Here is an 18,269-nt window from a genome sequence, read left to right as displayed (position 1 = left end):
CATGCCTTCTGCAACTCAAGCCAAAGGCTTTCCTTTGAATGTACAAAAGATCTGTCCAGTTTATTTTCCAACTCCCCCCAAATTTGCTCGATGGGGTTGAGGTCCGGACTTTGAGGGGGCCAGTCCATCATTTTCAATGTTCCAGCAGATTCCTTCCATCGCAGGTAGTTCCGGCAATAGTTTGTTTTATGGGAATTGTAATGGCCAATTCAACAAAAAGAACTGAAACCACTTAAATATGCCAAGTGTTCTAATAATTTTGGCCACCATGGTATATAATTGTAATATATTACATTTAATTTATACACACACAGCTAATATTGGGACGGTAAATTTGACATCGTTCTCTCTTCTGACAGCCGTTATCAGTCTCTCTCAATTTTTTTCCTTTTATTGAAATTCATGAAAACACTATCGTGGTGTTTTTCTTTTGTTATTTGAGCAAATGGGAATGCAAAAAAATATATTTGTGGTACTCTTCCATTCACTGCTCTTCAAGTTAACCCAACTATGACGACTTCCGCCGCTGAGAAACCCAGAAACGTGAAAAAGGTCCATTTGTAATTGTAATTTAAATTTAATGTTACTTTTTAAAATATATTAAATAAATATATTATAATTTTATATGTGCTGCTTATTAATTAATTGTAATAATTCATAACAATTATTATACTAAAATATATTTTAGTGTAATATTTAACATTTTAATCAGTTTTTTTAAATAAACATATATAACGTATTATTACAATTAAATATAAAATATATTAAAATTAACATTAAATAAAAAAATTGTTGATTTTTAAATTCAATGTTAATTATATAAATTTTTATATAGGTTGCTCTCTGTATATTAATTCATTAATTCATAATAATTACCTATTATTCATAATAATTAACACATTTAATGTTTGTTTAATATTTTAATTGCATTTTTAATCTAAATTTTAGATTTAAAAAATCTAGTGGTTTAAAGAGATACAAGATGTCTTTGTATCTCGTTAAACAAAACTAGATATGTCCACTTAAAGGGGTCATATGATGCTGCTAAAAAGAACATTATTTTGTGTATTTGGTGTAATGAAATGTGTTTATGCGGTTTAAGGTTCAAAAAACACATTTTCCACATACTGTACATTATTGTTTCTTCACGTGTTAGAACGAGCCGTTTTAGGTAGGCGTGGTTAACTCTTAACTTTTATAAAGAATATCTCTTTGGATTTGAGACTTTAGTCTTTGCAACTTTACAGATCTTCTTTATGCACCAAGAGCTTGTAACACTCCAAAGAGAAAGGACAAATTGAAATCGCATCATATGACCCCTTTAATTGGTACGTCTCAGGAATTTAATGCTGAAATACCAGGTTTGTATTCACAGTAAAACATTAGAGCAATATTATATATTGATATTATATATTTTAGTGAGGATATTCAGTTCTAAGAAATATGGATGCACTGTTGAAAATACGTGTTTTCTTTATATAAAGCTCATTTGTTGAGAGATATGCACGTTTCAATGAAGCTCTCAGGATGTTGAATGACTGCACTGCTTTGAGGAAGAGCATGACATTTCATAAAATCCCTGTTTTATGCCTGCCTTGTTATATAAATAAACCAGCCTGTGTATTTGTATTGTGTTCCTGTTTAACACTTACACAGTACATTTAAAGAAGTTGCTTTCAAACAACTGATTTACCAGAATATAAGTATACTGATGTTGCTTGGCAACCGTCCTGACCTGCCCAGTGTCAATATTACACCTTAATCAATATTCATGAGCCTTTTAAAATGTGTAAATTTACGCCAGGTTTATGCGTAACAGCGTCTTTATTGAGAAACGTTGCCATCTTGTGGTCATATCTAGTAGTACTAGAGGTTGACCTACATATTAGCTAGCGTTAGCATGATTGTCTCTGAGTTTTATTCAGTTTAATTACACTGATATTCGTGAGTTTTAGAGGGCGGTTTACATGATAATTAATTATCTTACCTGTCCAACACAAAAAGAAGCAACGTGGGCATCACCACTTAGGATGTTTTCCCTTATCACTACTTTTCATCTTGTTATTGCCATTCCAATGTTTATTCTCATTTGTGTTCTTCTGTCTTCAAAGCTGCTTCTTCGGCTGTACAGGTAGAAACTGATTTTTCCCCTTGTGTCCGCTGGTAAAGCAGTATAACAAGTTTGTTCCTTTGTCTAATGTCAGTACACTACGCTAATAAGGTGTCTATAAAGGCGGCAGCCAATGAGCGCGAGGATCCTCTATGACGCTGGAGAAACGCGCGGTTTACGTCCATTCAACATGGCGATACACACTGATAGGGCGACCCGCATCATACATAATTATAACACTTTTATAGAAAACTATTTTGAGTAATTACAGTCTTCATCTCATTTGAGTGTACATTATTCTGCGGAAGCTGTTTCTGCCATTGAATAGGAAAATAAAAAAGGGTAATAGCAATTCTCAGAAAAAGTTAAAATTGCAAAATGAATTAAGTATAAACTTGTAATTCTGAGGAAAAAAAGTCAGAATTCTAAGATACTCACAATTCTGGAAATAATTCAGAGAAGAAAAGTGAGAATTGCAATAAAAGAAGTTTGTATCTGGTAATTCTGACGATTTCCCCCCCCTCAGAATTGTAAAAATAAAGTCTGAATTGTGAGATAAAAAGTCACAATTACCTTTTACATTTTTTTTTATTCCGCAGCGGAATAAACCATTCCATACCATTCAAATGACTCTCCTCAAAAACACAACATAGGCCTATTTCCTAATGTGTAATACATTTAAAATTATCACCAACCTACTGAATGCACCTTTAAGTAGGTTATGTAATTTCCAAGTCTGAACTAACAAACACGTTTCAAAGGAAGTCAGTACATTGAGGACCATCTGTCCTGTGTTTCAATAATGAAAAAAAAACACAACACACCGAAGTAACGTGGCATTTCTTGTTTTTATTTGATTATATTTTGCAGAGCTTAAAATATTTAGTGGCTTTTAACTTAGATAATTAAAATACATAAAAAAAGAAAGCAAGAACTGAAGAACTCTGCAAATAGATAAAAAAGTACAAATAAATAAAATAAGAAGGAGAGATGCTCTCTCGCTAAAGGCAATTACTGAGATTTTTTTAATTTTATATATATATATATAGCTTCAATCTATTTCTTGGGAAACAAAAACTTAATGTGCATTTTCTAGACACGTGGGCTGCCACAATATTCATGACCTCTGATAACTTAAAAGAAAAAAGTGAAATAAAAAATAAAGGTCGTGACGCTGGAGGATGCGCTCATCAATGCAACACAGCAAGCCAACTGCCATGCAACAATCATTAGTCCGCGTCTGCAGCGTCTCTCTGAGCGAGCAGACATGCAGATATCGCTAATATCCTTGTCGGAAACCTACAAAGCAAGTCCAGACTTTCTCAAAAGCATCATTCAAACCATCAAACCCGTTATACATAATCGTAAAAGACTAGTAAGTACATTGGAAATTATTTAAAAACACAAAGACACGGATAATGATGGCTAGAATATATAAAAAGAGAGATTTTGCACTAGTTTTATGTGAAATAAGGCTGCAGAGATCATAAACAGTCAGTCGGTACGTGACGTCACTCCCTCCACAAGGGGGAGCCAGAGGTCAATGATACATTTCTAAACATTGTCGCATATAAACAGACAATACCTTAGCTATAATTCTAAGGCACTGATGAGAGCCGAGCTGAAACACCATTCCCTAAAAGAAAACGAAAACCTCCGAGAGCGCATGCGCAAAGACGATAATAAAAATGCAAAGTCAAATATAAATTGTTCCTGTATAAATGAGAATGGCGACAGATTGTTTTGTCCTGTAGGAAACATTCACACCAATCTGTGCTGGTACGAGAACTGCAGACCGCCGGGCCCCCAGCCCCATCTTTTGATCAGTTCTCATGAGAAATAGCGACGGAGGGGCCCGTCCGAGGAGGCCTCGCACGTTTCGTCGTCGTCCTCGAGTTCGCGGCTCGAGGCTCATCTCTCGGTCACGTGGTTGTGTGTATGGGGCGGCAGGGGGGCGCACAGCACCTCCGACAGGTCGTCCATGATGCAGGTCTCCTTGGGCTCGACCAGGTTGAATTCTCTGACGAAGACGATGAAATGTGCGTACAGTGTGTTCAAGTGTCCCTGCAGCTCCAGAGCCACCGTCTCTTTAAAGTGAGCCCAGTAGATGTGAGCCAACACGTGAAACAGATACCGGCAGACCTTCTTCACCAGAGACTCGAACGAGTTGGGAAAGTCTTTGCCTGAAAGCAAATCGAGATATCAGTTATCATTTAATAATAATAATAATAAATACGTTTCGTTTTCATTTAAATGTAATGTTTGATTGTTAAATAAGCAAAAAAACAAAAGTTTAATTATTAGTAAAACAACATGCTATAATTACCTCAAAAAAGTTTTATTTAGTAATGGTTTAATGACAGTTAATAATAAAAGGTATTTATAATGAGCACAGCTATTTTTGCAGGCCTTTTTCAAACACTACAACAAATGTGGAAATTAAAACTAAATTTAGTCATTTATCATGTGTGCTATTTGTTTTCAATTTCATTGCATTTATCGCTTGTACATTTAAATAAATATTAAAAGTATATGTTATTAAAATAACAGGTTTAAGTAAAACAAGTCAGTAATGTTATTTACTGCTTATAATTCATTTAAATGTTAACTGACGTTATTTAAATACCAATAGCATGCTAGGATTACAAAAATGCTGATTTATTATTATTACTTGCAATGATTTATAATGATGTTTTTATTCAAATAAAAAGTGTATTTAAATATGTTCAATACTTTATTTACTTTTAATTACAACAATAAAATGACAATCATTTGTGCCACTGTTTATTTAGTATAATTCATACATATTTGAATTTTTTAAAATATTTTTATTATAGTCTTAGTTTAGTCATTTTGTTAAGTTTTTTTATATGTCTATATAGTATTATTTTTTTACTGTACATTTCTGCCATATGGACACCACTGAAGAGCTACTACCAAATATAATGTAAAAACTTTTAAAATAGAAACTTAAATTTTCTGTAAAGCTAAAACTTGAATTGAATTGAACTGAATTTATTTATTTTACTATTTAAACTTTAAACAAGAAAGGAAACGGTTGCCTTGGCAACTAGGTAAAACAAAACAAGTTTTGTTTGTATTTTATTTTATTATTTCAGTAATTATATTAATATTAATATTTTACTTCAAGTAATTAGTTTTTATGGTTTGAGTTTTAGTTGACATTAAACAAAACAACCCTGATCTGTATATTAATTAAACCATATTATTTATTGTTGTTACTCGAGAGAGAAAAAAAAAACGTATCACTTTCATTTACAAGAAATAAATTAAATGTAAAACAAATAGGCACAAGTGATCAATATTTTAAAAAATATATATATTTTTTTAAAATTAATTATTAAATAAAAAAATAAAAAAAATTCTAAAATTAATTAATTTGAATAAATTTCCTTCCTAGTTAAAAAAAAGAAATTACATTCACAAAACGCATTCTCCTCAATGAACACTAGAGGGCGCCACTGATCTAATGAATTTTACTTCAAACTTACAAATCTCAACTCTTGTATTTCTCTATTACGACTGCTAGAGGGCAGCGATCATACACACCGTATTTTGTGGGAAAGATTTCTTCGTCCGTCACTAATTTCTGCACAGAAGTCATGACGAGGTCGACATACTGAGGCGCTGTGCACTTCATCTTCTTCCCCCTCTCGTCATACCAGTAGTATATTCTGTAAACAAAGAAGACGAACAGTGAAAATTACTAACTTGAGCACTTCAGGATGAAGTGAACAATTTACAGTTTAAAAGTGTACTAAATATACAGCTCCTATCAGCATTTTAAGGAGGACTGCTCATGGTGACAGTGAGTTTGGGAGGGTAGCGTGGGTTTGAGGGGCTGTAGACATTACAAATCTCTAGGAATGCAGACTGAACGCATAACTGACCGCAAACCAATGCTGATCACTCAACGGACGAGCAGCTCAAACATCAGCTGAACGTTGAACTGAAATAACCGTCATGGTGAACTATAAAGCGCAGTTAGCACATAAACACAGACGCTACACGGCTCTGAATGGACAGGTGAGTAAATGTCGGGCTGAATGCCAACGAGTGTCTCAATGTTCTCAAATATCTTCACATGACACGGTTGAGTTACAGATTTTAGAGCGGATTCCAAGTCCAAACGGTGGCAGATTGATTCACAGTCACAAAAGCACAAGTACTGAATCTACCTGCATAAAACTCTTCAACAAAACATGAAATATTAAGATTAAAAGGCCTACTAATCTTAACATGGTCATGCATTTTCATGAAATACTTTGGAGTGTGTTTTATCAGAGTATGTACAAAAGGAAATAGGGATGTAAACAACATGCTATAAGAGTAAAGGCCCTTTCACATGAGTCCCTTAAGTTACCCAACTCTATGGACAATTCACATGAATTATAATGTCCATCTTTGCAAAGACAATTCCAACTTTGCAAGTGATTTTTACAATGTCTTATTTAGAAGTAAAAAGAAATGCTTAAAAATTGTCATGGAATGGCTTGTAATTTGCAGGGCATTTTCAATGCAAAATGAATGAATGAATGAATGAATGAATGGATGAATGCAATTCACAGTAACTATCTGAATGCCTTGTAATTTACTTTTAATAATTTATATTTCATTTATAGTTTTATTTATTTGTAATCATTTCTCAAATTTAGTTTGCTGTCATGCAATGTATATTTGGCAATCTTTTTTTTCAGTGGCTGTTTTTTTATGTAATATATTCCTTTGGTGTTAGATTTGGTGTAAGATTTTTGGAAGTTTTTTAAAGTCAAGGCTGCATTTACTTCAATCAATACAGTAAAAACAGTAATATTTTAAAATATTATTACATTTTAAAATAACTGTTTTAATATATATATATATATATATATATATATATATTATATTATATATTTTTATTTAATTTGATTTTTTTTTTTCACACAAACATTTAATTTATTTTACAAACATCTGGTTTAAAATACACTGCTGAAATGTCAAAATTAAAAACATTTAAACATTTTTTTAAAAATAAAATGGCATTTTTTACATTAATTTTTTTTTTTACAATTTTCACAGTATGATCACAAGTGATGTTTACCTTATGTTTTTCCCCTTTATTTTTCATTACAAATGTTTAACTTGATTTTTTCCCCCATCACAAATCATTAGTCTCACATTTCATCAGTGTTTTTATTAAAACGGTTATCTTACTCGTAAAAATCTACACATCAATATTTGGCCCATGGTGTCAATGACGATATAATAATCATTAGGGATGCACGATATTGGATTTTTGCCAATATCCGATATGCCAATAATTTTCAACTCATTTTGGCCGATAGCCGATGCAGACACCGATATATAATTATTTTTTAATTTTGGTTCATTTTTAACAAGAACTTATTTGTTAGAATTAAATAAACAATAATAAAGTTTTTTTTATAATGACAGTACATTGAATATTTGAAAATAACTATAAATAAACTATATATTAATCACTGCATTTTTTTTCCAGAAAGATGCAGTGGTAACCATAACATTTTATTTTAAGATTTAACATTTGTAAATGGTCTAAAGCAAAAGAGTTGTAAAAATTCTGAAAATCTTTTAGAGCTCATAATTTGTTTAAAAATATAACATATTACACATTAATAAATAAATCAGTCAGTATATATAAAATTATTTAAGTGTCATGTTTGTGATTTTTTTTCATGTAAGCTATAGATTCTGACCTTCAAATCAAAACATACTCATGATTTTATGGCATCAATTACTGCTTAATCAGAAACACGGTCTAAATATTATTTGTGTATTTTGCTTTCATCTTATTAGAAGTAGGCCAACAGCGCCCCCTACGGAATTAAAACTCCTTACTGAGAGGGCATTAGGTATTCCTCTTATCGGCAAGACATATCGGCATCATTTTTCATATCGGCCGATTCCGATATTGGCCGGATAATATAGTGCATCCCTAATTATCATAATCTGTAAAAAAATTATATAATTATAAAACATATTTGTTTTTTTATTTTTAATTAATTAATTAGTTAATCAATCAATTAATTAATTAATTAATTAAATGTTTTCAATGTTTAGAAATAGAAAGTCTATTTTTGGGACAAGGGTAAGACTGCACAATTTATGAATAAAAACAATTTGAAAAAGTAAACTTTTTTAATATTTATTTTTGGCATTTATTTATTTATTTCCAGAGCTGACAGGAAGTGAAGTGGGAGAGAGATGGGAGATGGGATCAGGAAAGGTCCTCGAGTCGGGATTCGAACTCTGGACGCTCGTAGCGCAACAGCGCTGTCTGTCGGCGCACTGTCCACAAGGCTATCAGCACTGACATGAATGCAACTTTAATAAAAATCAACCCATGGGAAATGGAAGTGTTTGTAGTTCAAGAAACACCTACTAAAAACACACATAAGCATACTAATAACATACCTCAACATATGAGCACATAAATAACAATAAAATGGACATCAGGCCTATTTGCGCATCGCAGTCCCTCCCTTTCCTTTTCATCAGTGATTGATTTCTCAGTGGACAGCAGCAGTGACGGTAAATACTTTTGTGTGTTTTGACGAGCGCGCCCATCCTTGCCCTGCGAGGAATGCCTGAGGTGAGCGTGTAATTGTTGGTGTTTTGTGTGTTGGTAATTCACGTCCTTTAACGTTTGTCATGAATAGTCATGTATCTGGTTCTACAGGGTCAGTCTTTAGAGATTCACACCCAGGCGTCACTCCGGACCAACAGGGCGAACGAGTCGAGCAGAGATTTTTAAAGTCTACACGGTTGGCTGTGGGAATGTAGAGATGGAGGCACGTTTTTCCGTTTGACTTGTATAAGGGTGATTCTACAATTACAGGCATTTTTTCAGTGCTTGAAATTTGAAAATGAAACTTCTTCAGATTGTTTCATTTTAAATAGTAAAACCTTTATGATCAACCTTCAAGTGGATTTTGGTATAACGTTTGAGGGTGGATTATTTTATTTTATTATTTCTCTTTTTTAATTTATTTTTTTCTTGAGAAAATAATAAGTTAGTTAAACGATGTGAAGATATACTCAATTAACTTGGCACAGACCAGCCTTTTTTTTTTTTTTTTTTTTTTTTTTTTTTCTTGAGAAAATGTTCAATAAGTTAGTTAAACTATGTGAAGATATACTCAAATACTGAGCGTTTTGGTAATAAAGCTGCTCTCACATCATAAAAAAATTAAAAACTTAAAATCAATGACATTCCTTACTATGCTCATTTCCATCATAATCAAGTTTAAACAATTTTACAGAAAGTCAGTTTTCTAAAAAGCTTTGTATGATGATGATGACAGCTGTTTCGGGAACAGCAAATTGTTATAAAACAAATTATTGCAAATTCTTCAAATAAACACAAAATGACTGAAATAATAATTAAAATAATAATAATTAACATTGTGCTTGAAAATTATAAATTAAATAAATGCATAAATGTATATTTTATATGTATATTTGTATATATATATATAATTATATGTAAATATTTTGTATTTTATTTTTATTTATTTTTATTTATATTAATAAAAATGTGTTTAGTAATATATTCATTTGTTTTACATTGATATTTATTTGGATTTGTTTATATATGTATTAGTTTTTATGTGTATTTATTTATAACAGTAATAATAATAATAATACTAACTTGCATATTATACATGTATTTTTAGAATAATAACAGTAGTAGTAATAATATTTATAATAATAATAATTATTACCATTATATTTATGCATTATAAATTATTATTATTATTATTAATAGTAATAAAATAATAATAATTATTATAATTATTGTTGTTGTTGTTGTGTAAAAATACAACATTTTCTGAATATATTATTTCGGAAATTTAAATGCACTCTTAAACAGTACTTTTAAAATTTGTAAAAAACAATTTGAGCTATCACTGAGCTGGTCGAGACTAAGCTGTAAGGTAAATGTTGCCTAAAGTAATAGTATAACTGATCTCTTTCATCCTATGTTTGGGCCCCTGATCGTCCCAAACAGCCTGTGAGAACATGTAACTATAGGCCTTAAGGTCATTTAATTGGTTCCGCCTCCAAGAAACTTACAAAATCCCTGATTCTGAGAATAGTTCCCTTGTATTCTCTCATTCAGAACACATCTGAAAGCCAAACAAGCACTGGCTTCAGTAAAATGTGTGTCAGCTTTCATTCCAGTCATGCATTAACCCCAATTAGACCCACAAACCTAGATTCACACAAAGACGGTGTGCTGATCTGGAATCTGGTCTTAAACTGGAAAAACACTGTAAATATGAGAAATATTTGATCCAGAAGCACTTCTGGTAAAAGGAGGGTTCTGGTTCTCGTCCCAGGACACGTCTGGAGGAAGAAAGAGCTAGAAAGACAGACAAAAGAAAGAGAAAGGAAAACTTACGTATTGCAGGCCGTCATGGCTTGACATGTGTCCCCAGTGCAAAACTCTGAGATTGTGCTATACTGCAGATTTATGAGATTGAAGAAGGTTGTTGCTGCAAATGACAAAAGAAAAGTTTTAAAAAGTGACATTCGAAAAAGTTGGGACAAATTTTTCATTGATATTTCAGAATCACTGAAGCTGAAGACTATGGAGGAATATTCAGGACAATTTTCAAAAGGAATTACAAATTGTATTTTCAATTGCATTTTCCATATGTGGACGTATAAATTGTGACATAATCCAAATGCAATTGCATTACTGTTTGCATTTTCGCTTTTGCGAACGCACAGTGACTGCCACATTTCAAATGAAAAACCAAAGTCCATTTGCAATTGTATTTCCCATGTCTTAATAGTTATGAACCCGTCATATTTAAATAGCAATATTAATTACCACATTTGCTTTGTCACTCTCTCTGCGTCATGCATGTAACCTGCCAAAACTCAAATGAAATCGTAATTCCTTTTGCATTTGAATTTCCGATGTCTACACGGAAAGCTGTCAATCAATGTTAGGGGCGGGACTATACTATGGGGCGTGTTTGTTATTGGGAGGTGACGTCAATCCCAGACGAACGTGCCGAATGCTTTGATCAATGGAGGCAATCGGTAAAGGCTCCGCTGCTAACAGTGCGAGGTATTTAATATCATTAAATACCATTTTTTTCTGAAGCAGGAAATCCCAGAATGCTCTGTGACAAGCTTAAAAAAAAACAAGATGGTGGACGATGCAAGATAAATGTTGGTTATAAACTTATTAAATTGATTAAAAACATATTTCATTCAATACCACAAATTATCAATAAAATAGTTAAAAACATTATTTCACAATATTTTTGTGTACTATGCTGTTTTTATTTCATTTAATTATACGTAGCTTAGCAACATGCTAACATCAAACATGAAAGCTTTTGTTCACCAGGTGAAATTCAGGGGTTTGTTCAAATCATTAACCCTAAGGATTAGCATTAGCAATTTCAATTAGCAAGCTGGATGAACACTAGTTAGCAAACACTTAGTAACCACTTATTTCTTTGAATCATTTGCTTTTTTACAGGAAATAAAATTTGGTTCATGATAAAACTTTGTTTTTACGGTTTACTTTTTTCCAATTTTATTTAACTATCCTGTCATTAGCTTAGCAACATGCTAACATCAAACTTGAAAGTATTATTTTTGAAGTTTTTAGTCCAGTCACTTAGAAGTGTATACTTACAGTATGTGTAGGGGTTTGTTCAAATCACTAACCCTAAAGATGAGCATTAGTTAGCAAGCAGCACTTTCCTTTTCAACAGAAAATAATATTTGTTTATAATAAAATTGTTTGCACATTTGAATTGTTTTCACATTTACGATTTAAAAAGGTCATTCTCTGCTTTATACTCACAACTGTTTTGCACTCACACACAAAAATGACTCCTGACTGACAGAAGGCTATTTTTGAAGACAAAGACTCTAAGCCTCAAAATACAAGGCAAACACTCATAAGCGGCTGTAATGTTTGCTTAGGAACTCACTGTTGTTGGCGAGCCATTCGTTGAGGTCGATCTCTTTGGTGGGAAGCGACACCAAATCTTTCAGGTCGAAGTCCACGACCCGCACTTTGGTGTACTCTGGCTCCATGTAGTGCTTCTTCTCTTCAGCGGGTGCTTTCTTTCCATTGGGCTTCGTTTTGGATTTCCTGCAAAAGAAGAGGAACACGTTAAGAAGAGATGCATAGAGTGAAGTGTGTTTTTTCATTGCCATTAGCACCATCAAATGCACAATTTTTTTTTAAACATGTTTCCCAAACACAGTTTAAATATAATGACTAAAAATGTCATGTAGTGTAACTATCAAGTAAAATATGTACATGTACAAACAAACAAACAAACAAATATATAAATAAATAAATGAGTTTTAATTATATTTCAATGTAAACTTTTTTATTTCTTAAAGTCATAACTAAGTCATAACTTTTCATTCAGTTTTGGGGGAGTTGCACCACATGACATTTTGAACTGAACTAACCTTGCCTTATAAATAATAATAATAATAATTTGTTCAAATTTTAAGCAGCATCACAACAGTATGCAGGGGTGCTCTCTATGATGTCATTTCCTATTTTATGATTTTTTTTTCTGCATGTTGGTCGCACCACCTGACTTGACTTGGCAGACAACATCAGTGAAGCTATTTTAATGATATTTTCCCCTAACAAATATTAACAAAATATTAGTTTAAAGTAAAAAAAATTAAAAAATAAATGAAAAATAAGCAGAACAATTGTACCACTTAGACATTTACTTTAAGACCCCTAAAAAATAAAATAAAATAAAAAATGTATATATTTAATTTAATTTTAGAAATTAAAACATGCTCATCACAAAAGAGGTATTCAAGTCACTGTATGTGTGAATTGCATTTTTAATGAATGAATTAATAGATCCAGACAAAGAAAAAAAAATTGTAAGAGCTTCCACTGACAACAACTGTTCCTAGTCTAGTTTCTAAACTAAAACTACGTCTCTGCTTCGCTTCTTTGGAGTAACCCACATTTCTCGTCTGTTTCAAACTCAGGTGTCAAAACAGACTTGTACTTCCAGTGCTAGTTTTAACATGTAAATGTCAGAATCGCATTGCTGTGGCAGATCCCGCAGCTGCCTGGGACAAAGGTTACAGGGGCATTAAACAGCTAATAACAAGAGTACAGGCAAAGACAGGTTATAAAGAATTTACATCCTTTCCTTGCACTCACTTCAAATCCTCTAGGGTTTATTATGTTTATGTGAACAAATAAGGCACTTTTATGAAGAACTTCCCTTTACTGCTCATTCTTTTGAACTCTTTTCTTAATTTTAGCTTTAAAACAGTGCTGTTTTTCATCACACAAAGAAACTCCCTAAATTTATAGCTCATCCACCAACATGATTTCCTCTTAAGGCATCTCTGCACTGTAAACAGCTCATTCCCAACCTCACGTTTCTGACCACCTTCACCAGTTCCTCTTTTCACACACAACAGTCCATCATAGGACCAGGAAGGGGACTTATCTCAGAGACCAAAGTCCATAAACATGGTTTTCAAACTGAAGCCAAGACAAAGGAGCGGTTTGTGGGATTGTCGGGATTCTGGATTGCTTCCGAGCGGGAAAGATCTTATCATCCATATCGAGGTCTTAAATTGACTCGTGTCAAAGGTCCAAAAGGGTTAATCATGGAGCACGGTCCGATCAAACATCATTGGAGCGTGGGAAGTCTGGTAAACTTCAACTTTATTTGGACATCATTCCGTTTAACTACTCAGGATTAGTGTTCCGTGTAAAACAGGAAAGAGACGGCGATAAATCACCACGGGAATTCACACGATGAGGCAAGTTACTGCTAGGCTAATGTGGTCAAAGATAATAAAAAATTTTAAATATGAAGGAAACAGAGACAAAGAACAAAAAAGAGGATATTTCTTGATCCTCTTTTAACAATGACACTGTCCCTAAATTATGAGCCACCTCATTATTAAAATGGGAACAATAGGAGTTATGAAACATTGCAGAACTCGTCTTGCACCTGCGTTTTGGACATAAAAGATACCTGAATGATTAGAACAGCACATGATGGATGATAAAATGACATCCAACGAACGTACACTAAAAATGGACCCAAACTATATCTAGAAACCAGAAAAACAAAGGCCTGGGTGGGATCTTTTGACTTTTGACTCAAGCAACCAGTGCCATTTTACTTTTTGGGGAATTGGTGGCTAATTCGTACGAATTTGTAATCTAATTTGTATGTTTTCATACGATCTGCTTATATGTCCCACTGGTTAGGTTAAGAAGCGGACCCTCATGCATGTTTTTTTCTTTAAAAAAAAGCATGTTTCCTTATGAATCACATTGTATGCTTGCTTTTCTAAAAATCGCACATTTCTGTATGAATCACACTGCATACATTCGTAAGAAAACAGCACCTTGTAAAAAAGTTTTTTTGCCTTTTATTATGATAGAACAGTATGTGTTGACAGGAAGTAAAGTGGGAGAGAGAGAGGGGTATGGGATCGGGAAAGGTCCTTGATCCGGGATTCAAACTCGGGAAGCCTGAAGCGCAACGGCACAATATGCCACATGATCTCTAAATCTGATTGAGCAGAACATGAAATATCTCGCTCATTAAATTATTCTTCAAAACTGATCTGGGATAGGCTTCCTTTTCCGTATCTAAAATAAATACGAAGTTCTGTCATGAAACTCTAGATGCTGCAGGTTTTAACTCAATTTGATATAATCACATCATTATTCACATGGCACAGCTGATTGGCTTCTTTTCACATCAGCAGCCAATGAGCTCGCTGCTCAACATTCAAATACTTGGCTAGTGCTTGCTGTAGAAGCTGCAGCTCACTTCAGAAACCCTCCACCTTCCCCAGCTCCACCTGTATACATCTGCTACGGGGTGATTCATGTATGCTATATATGGGGGTTATTTAATATCCGTTATATGTCCAGCAGCAGTATCTCTTACATGCTCACAGCAGATTGTCTGTAGATGTATTGGCAGTAGCAGGTCTCAGTACTTGCTCTGCAGCAGCAGCAGCAGTGTAGCAGATCTGTTCTGCCAAAACCAAACACATCAACATTGCCATGTACATTATCATGCTAAACTCTCAGAGAGTTGTCATGATAGAAATGTATTAACAAAGAACTTGCACAACTGATCCAGGATCAGTATAAAGGATCGACATTGAAGGATCAACCATTATCAAGTGAAAGAGATGCCAGCAAACAAGCAGGCAGCTGTCAGGTCCAGCTGGTAGGAATTTGAACTTGAGGCTTGAGCCAGCTGGAAGATCTGAACATCTCCCAGATCCTTTGATGGATCCACGCAGCTGAGCTCAAACACTCTGCTTCCCGCAAAACCCATCCCTCTGCTGACTAATAAAGGATATATTTTAATGTCCAGAATTGAAAGACAATACAATTTCTTAAAAGTTACATACACTCTATAAAGTTTTGGGAGTGACTTCTAAATAAATGTAGGAGTGTCTTCCCTAAATTCCATTCTACAAAATAAAGGATTAGTTTCTGAACACACAATGTTGACGCAGTCAACATTTCAGAAATATCTCACAGCTTTTTTGTTGTCGTATTTTACGCTTATTTGTGAATAAATCAAAGCACATACATCAAAAGTGGAGTGATGCCAGATTAAGCTCAAATGTGAACACTACCAAGGTGGAGCCAAGAACGTAATCTGTAAAGCTATGTTGAGAAACGTGATTTTAACGTTTGATACACAAACACAGATGGGTTTCTAGAGCTGAGTGGATGATACAGGTCTTTGGTCAAAACATTGCCTTGGTTTGAGAGTCTGGAAACTACAATGCCTTTTATGGCAAAGATATCTGCAGGAAACTGCTATGAGTGGGCATGATATGTGTGTGTGTGTGTGTGTGTGTGTGTGTGTGTAACAGGAGGGCCGCTGGCAGCTAGAAAGTTTTTCTTTCTCTTAAAATAAACTAGCTAATGGCTTGAGAATTTGCCCTTCACCACATAATTCACAAAAACTGTGCTTCCTGGAAAATTACGAAACCCTGTGAAGGCTAAAATAAAACAATATGCGTTCAGATTTTTGGACGCAGAAACTGTTTCTTCATGTAAAAACCAACTATATTGGGGTACTGACATAACATTGAGTTCTGGATCCTCAAATGCACTCCCATGTTTTGCTTTCCATTGTTTTTTGGTTTTATCAGAATCAAACAGGAGAATCCTGGACTTGATTTCATCTTGTGACTAAATTAAAAACATGAATACTATGTGTGTTTATCTTAAAGCATGTGAAACGTTCACTGGTTTTCTTCAAAGGTTTTATGTGGATAAAGATCATGAGCTCTTAGGGAACTTAAGCAATTAAACAATTTAATACACTGCCAGGTAAACACCTTGTCAAAAGTAATCATTAAACGTAGCATGCTGTTCAGAATCTCAAAGATGAACTATGCATGAGGCCTGACATTATGCAACACACTGTGCACATTGTCATCCAGCATCTGCAAGCACCTAAAACATCTAAACATCCCTAAATCACTCTGACTCAAACAGAACAGGGTTGGAAACTTCAAAGCTGCCATATGGATACCAAAACTACAATCTGGAAATCAGTAAACAGCAGTAAAACAATCCAGCACCTAGGGACTCTTTTGCTCTTTAGGGAGACATTACATTATGTAAAAAAATGGAAAAACACCAAAACAGTGCAATGTTTCTCCCAAAATTGATGTTGAAAACCCATAAATAGCCATGATTGAATGTCAAATGACATTACAACCTCCAGCCCCTCCCCTCCCCCCACACTCCTCCCTCCTCCAAAAAAAAATAAGGAAACCAATGTTTCTATTGGTCAAGATCAAAATTTTGAGTGCAAAAGCTAGGGATGGGCGTATCGATCCGAAGTATCGATACTGACGCGAGTATCGAAAGTATCGATACTCAAACAAAAAATATCGATACTAAGGTGTGTTTTATTTACCAGTGATTGTTTATTTAACCAAAAAATAATAATGCATACAATATGCATTGACACAGAGAGCGTTCACTCAAATCTGACAGTGCATTCAAACAGGGCTGCGTTTCCCAAAAGTATCATAAGAAAGCATTAAAGCTTTTGGGAACGGCAGCCCTGAACAATGCTTATCAGAGGGCAGAAGGACAGAGTTATTTAACAATAAACAAACTGAAATTGTAGCCTACATATTTTGTGCAATTACAGTTATTTAAATTGAACGTTGAAAGATAATATTGATCATGTTCTATTCTATAATGTTAATAGAAATCATACACTGTCAGAATAAAAAGGTTGCATTTTATGCATGCAACAGCCGGCCACTGACAGTCCCTTATGAAAATGAACCATGGTTTTACTAAAGTGACCATAGTTCAACTGTAGTATTTGTAGATTTGAATCATGTGTAAACAAAAAACATATTTGAACCATGTGTAAACAAAAATATAACCTAATAAGTTACAATTAAGGCGTATTGAATGTTAAAATGTGTTTTAAACAAAGTTAAGTGCTTATCATTACCCATTTTACTCTTAGTAATTTAATAAATTTAATACATTTCATAATTTAAAAGTTTAGTTCAGAAGTATCGAATCGGTATCGATATCGACGATACTGCCTTGAAAAATATCGGTATCGTATCGAAAACAAAATAAGCGGTATCGCCCATCCCTAGCAAAAGCACCATCAATAAAGTTGGTTTACGGGTAGTGATAGATTGAAATATTGGCGAGCGTGATTAACTGGCCAAAAGTTTGAGATTATCGACATTGGTTGTTAACTAATAATTAATAAGTGACTCAAAACTGGCTAATATAAGTGTTAATTACATTTCAGCAATTTTGTGTACATCTGTTGTTACGTAAACATTGCTATTATTTTGGCCATCAACCATACTGCTCTTCTAGATATCAATATTAGCACCACAATTTATTTATTGTACAGTCAGGATGACGATAAAATAAAAACTGGATCTTTTATAATGGAGCATTTATAACAGTTTCAAACAAACATGGTGACCTTCAGCATTGATGCTAAAGTACTTGCTGGTCTTTGGCTGAGTGCGTCTAGCCAAGTTTGGACTTCCTAGTTCTCATGGGTATCAGGAGTGTGTGAAGAGCCATTGAGATGACAGT

At 33.7% G+C, this 18,269-nt stretch overlaps 1 protein-coding gene across 5 annotated transcripts in view; it reads right to left on the bottom strand.

Annotated features, from left to right (window-relative positions):
- Positions 1-2,734: 2,734 nt before the first annotated feature.
- The window catches only part of LOC107758749 (MOB kinase activator 2-like), a 49,345-nt gene continuing 33,810 nt past the window's right edge, over positions 2,735-18,269 (bottom strand). For 4 of the 5 annotated variants that reach the window (XM_016576560.1, XM_016576559.1, XM_016576558.1 and 1 more), the window contains exons 2-5: positions 12,112-12,275; positions 10,554-10,647; positions 5,681-5,805; positions 2,735-4,293 (exon numbers count right to left, since the gene is read on the bottom strand). In XM_016576560.1, coding sequence (XP_016432046.1) covers positions 4,022-4,293; positions 5,681-5,805; positions 10,554-10,647; positions 12,112-12,275 — 655 coding nt within the window. In that variant the 3' untranslated portion in view covers positions 2,735-4,021. The remainder of the gene's footprint in view (positions 4,294-5,680; positions 5,806-10,553; positions 10,648-12,111; positions 12,276-18,269) is intronic. The other variant, XM_016576561.1, reaches the window with a different exon arrangement.

This window comes from Sinocyclocheilus rhinocerous, unplaced genomic scaffold (assembly GCF_001515625.1).
Source record: "Sinocyclocheilus rhinocerous isolate Xijiao unplaced genomic scaffold, SAMN03320098_v1.1 scaffold954, whole genome shotgun sequence".
In the NCBI taxonomy this organism is placed as follows: domain Eukaryota; kingdom Metazoa; phylum Chordata; class Actinopteri; order Cypriniformes; family Cyprinidae; genus Sinocyclocheilus; species Sinocyclocheilus rhinocerous.
The sequence above is the reverse complement of the archived record's forward strand: the minus strand, read 5'-3'. Positions and strand labels throughout refer to the sequence as shown.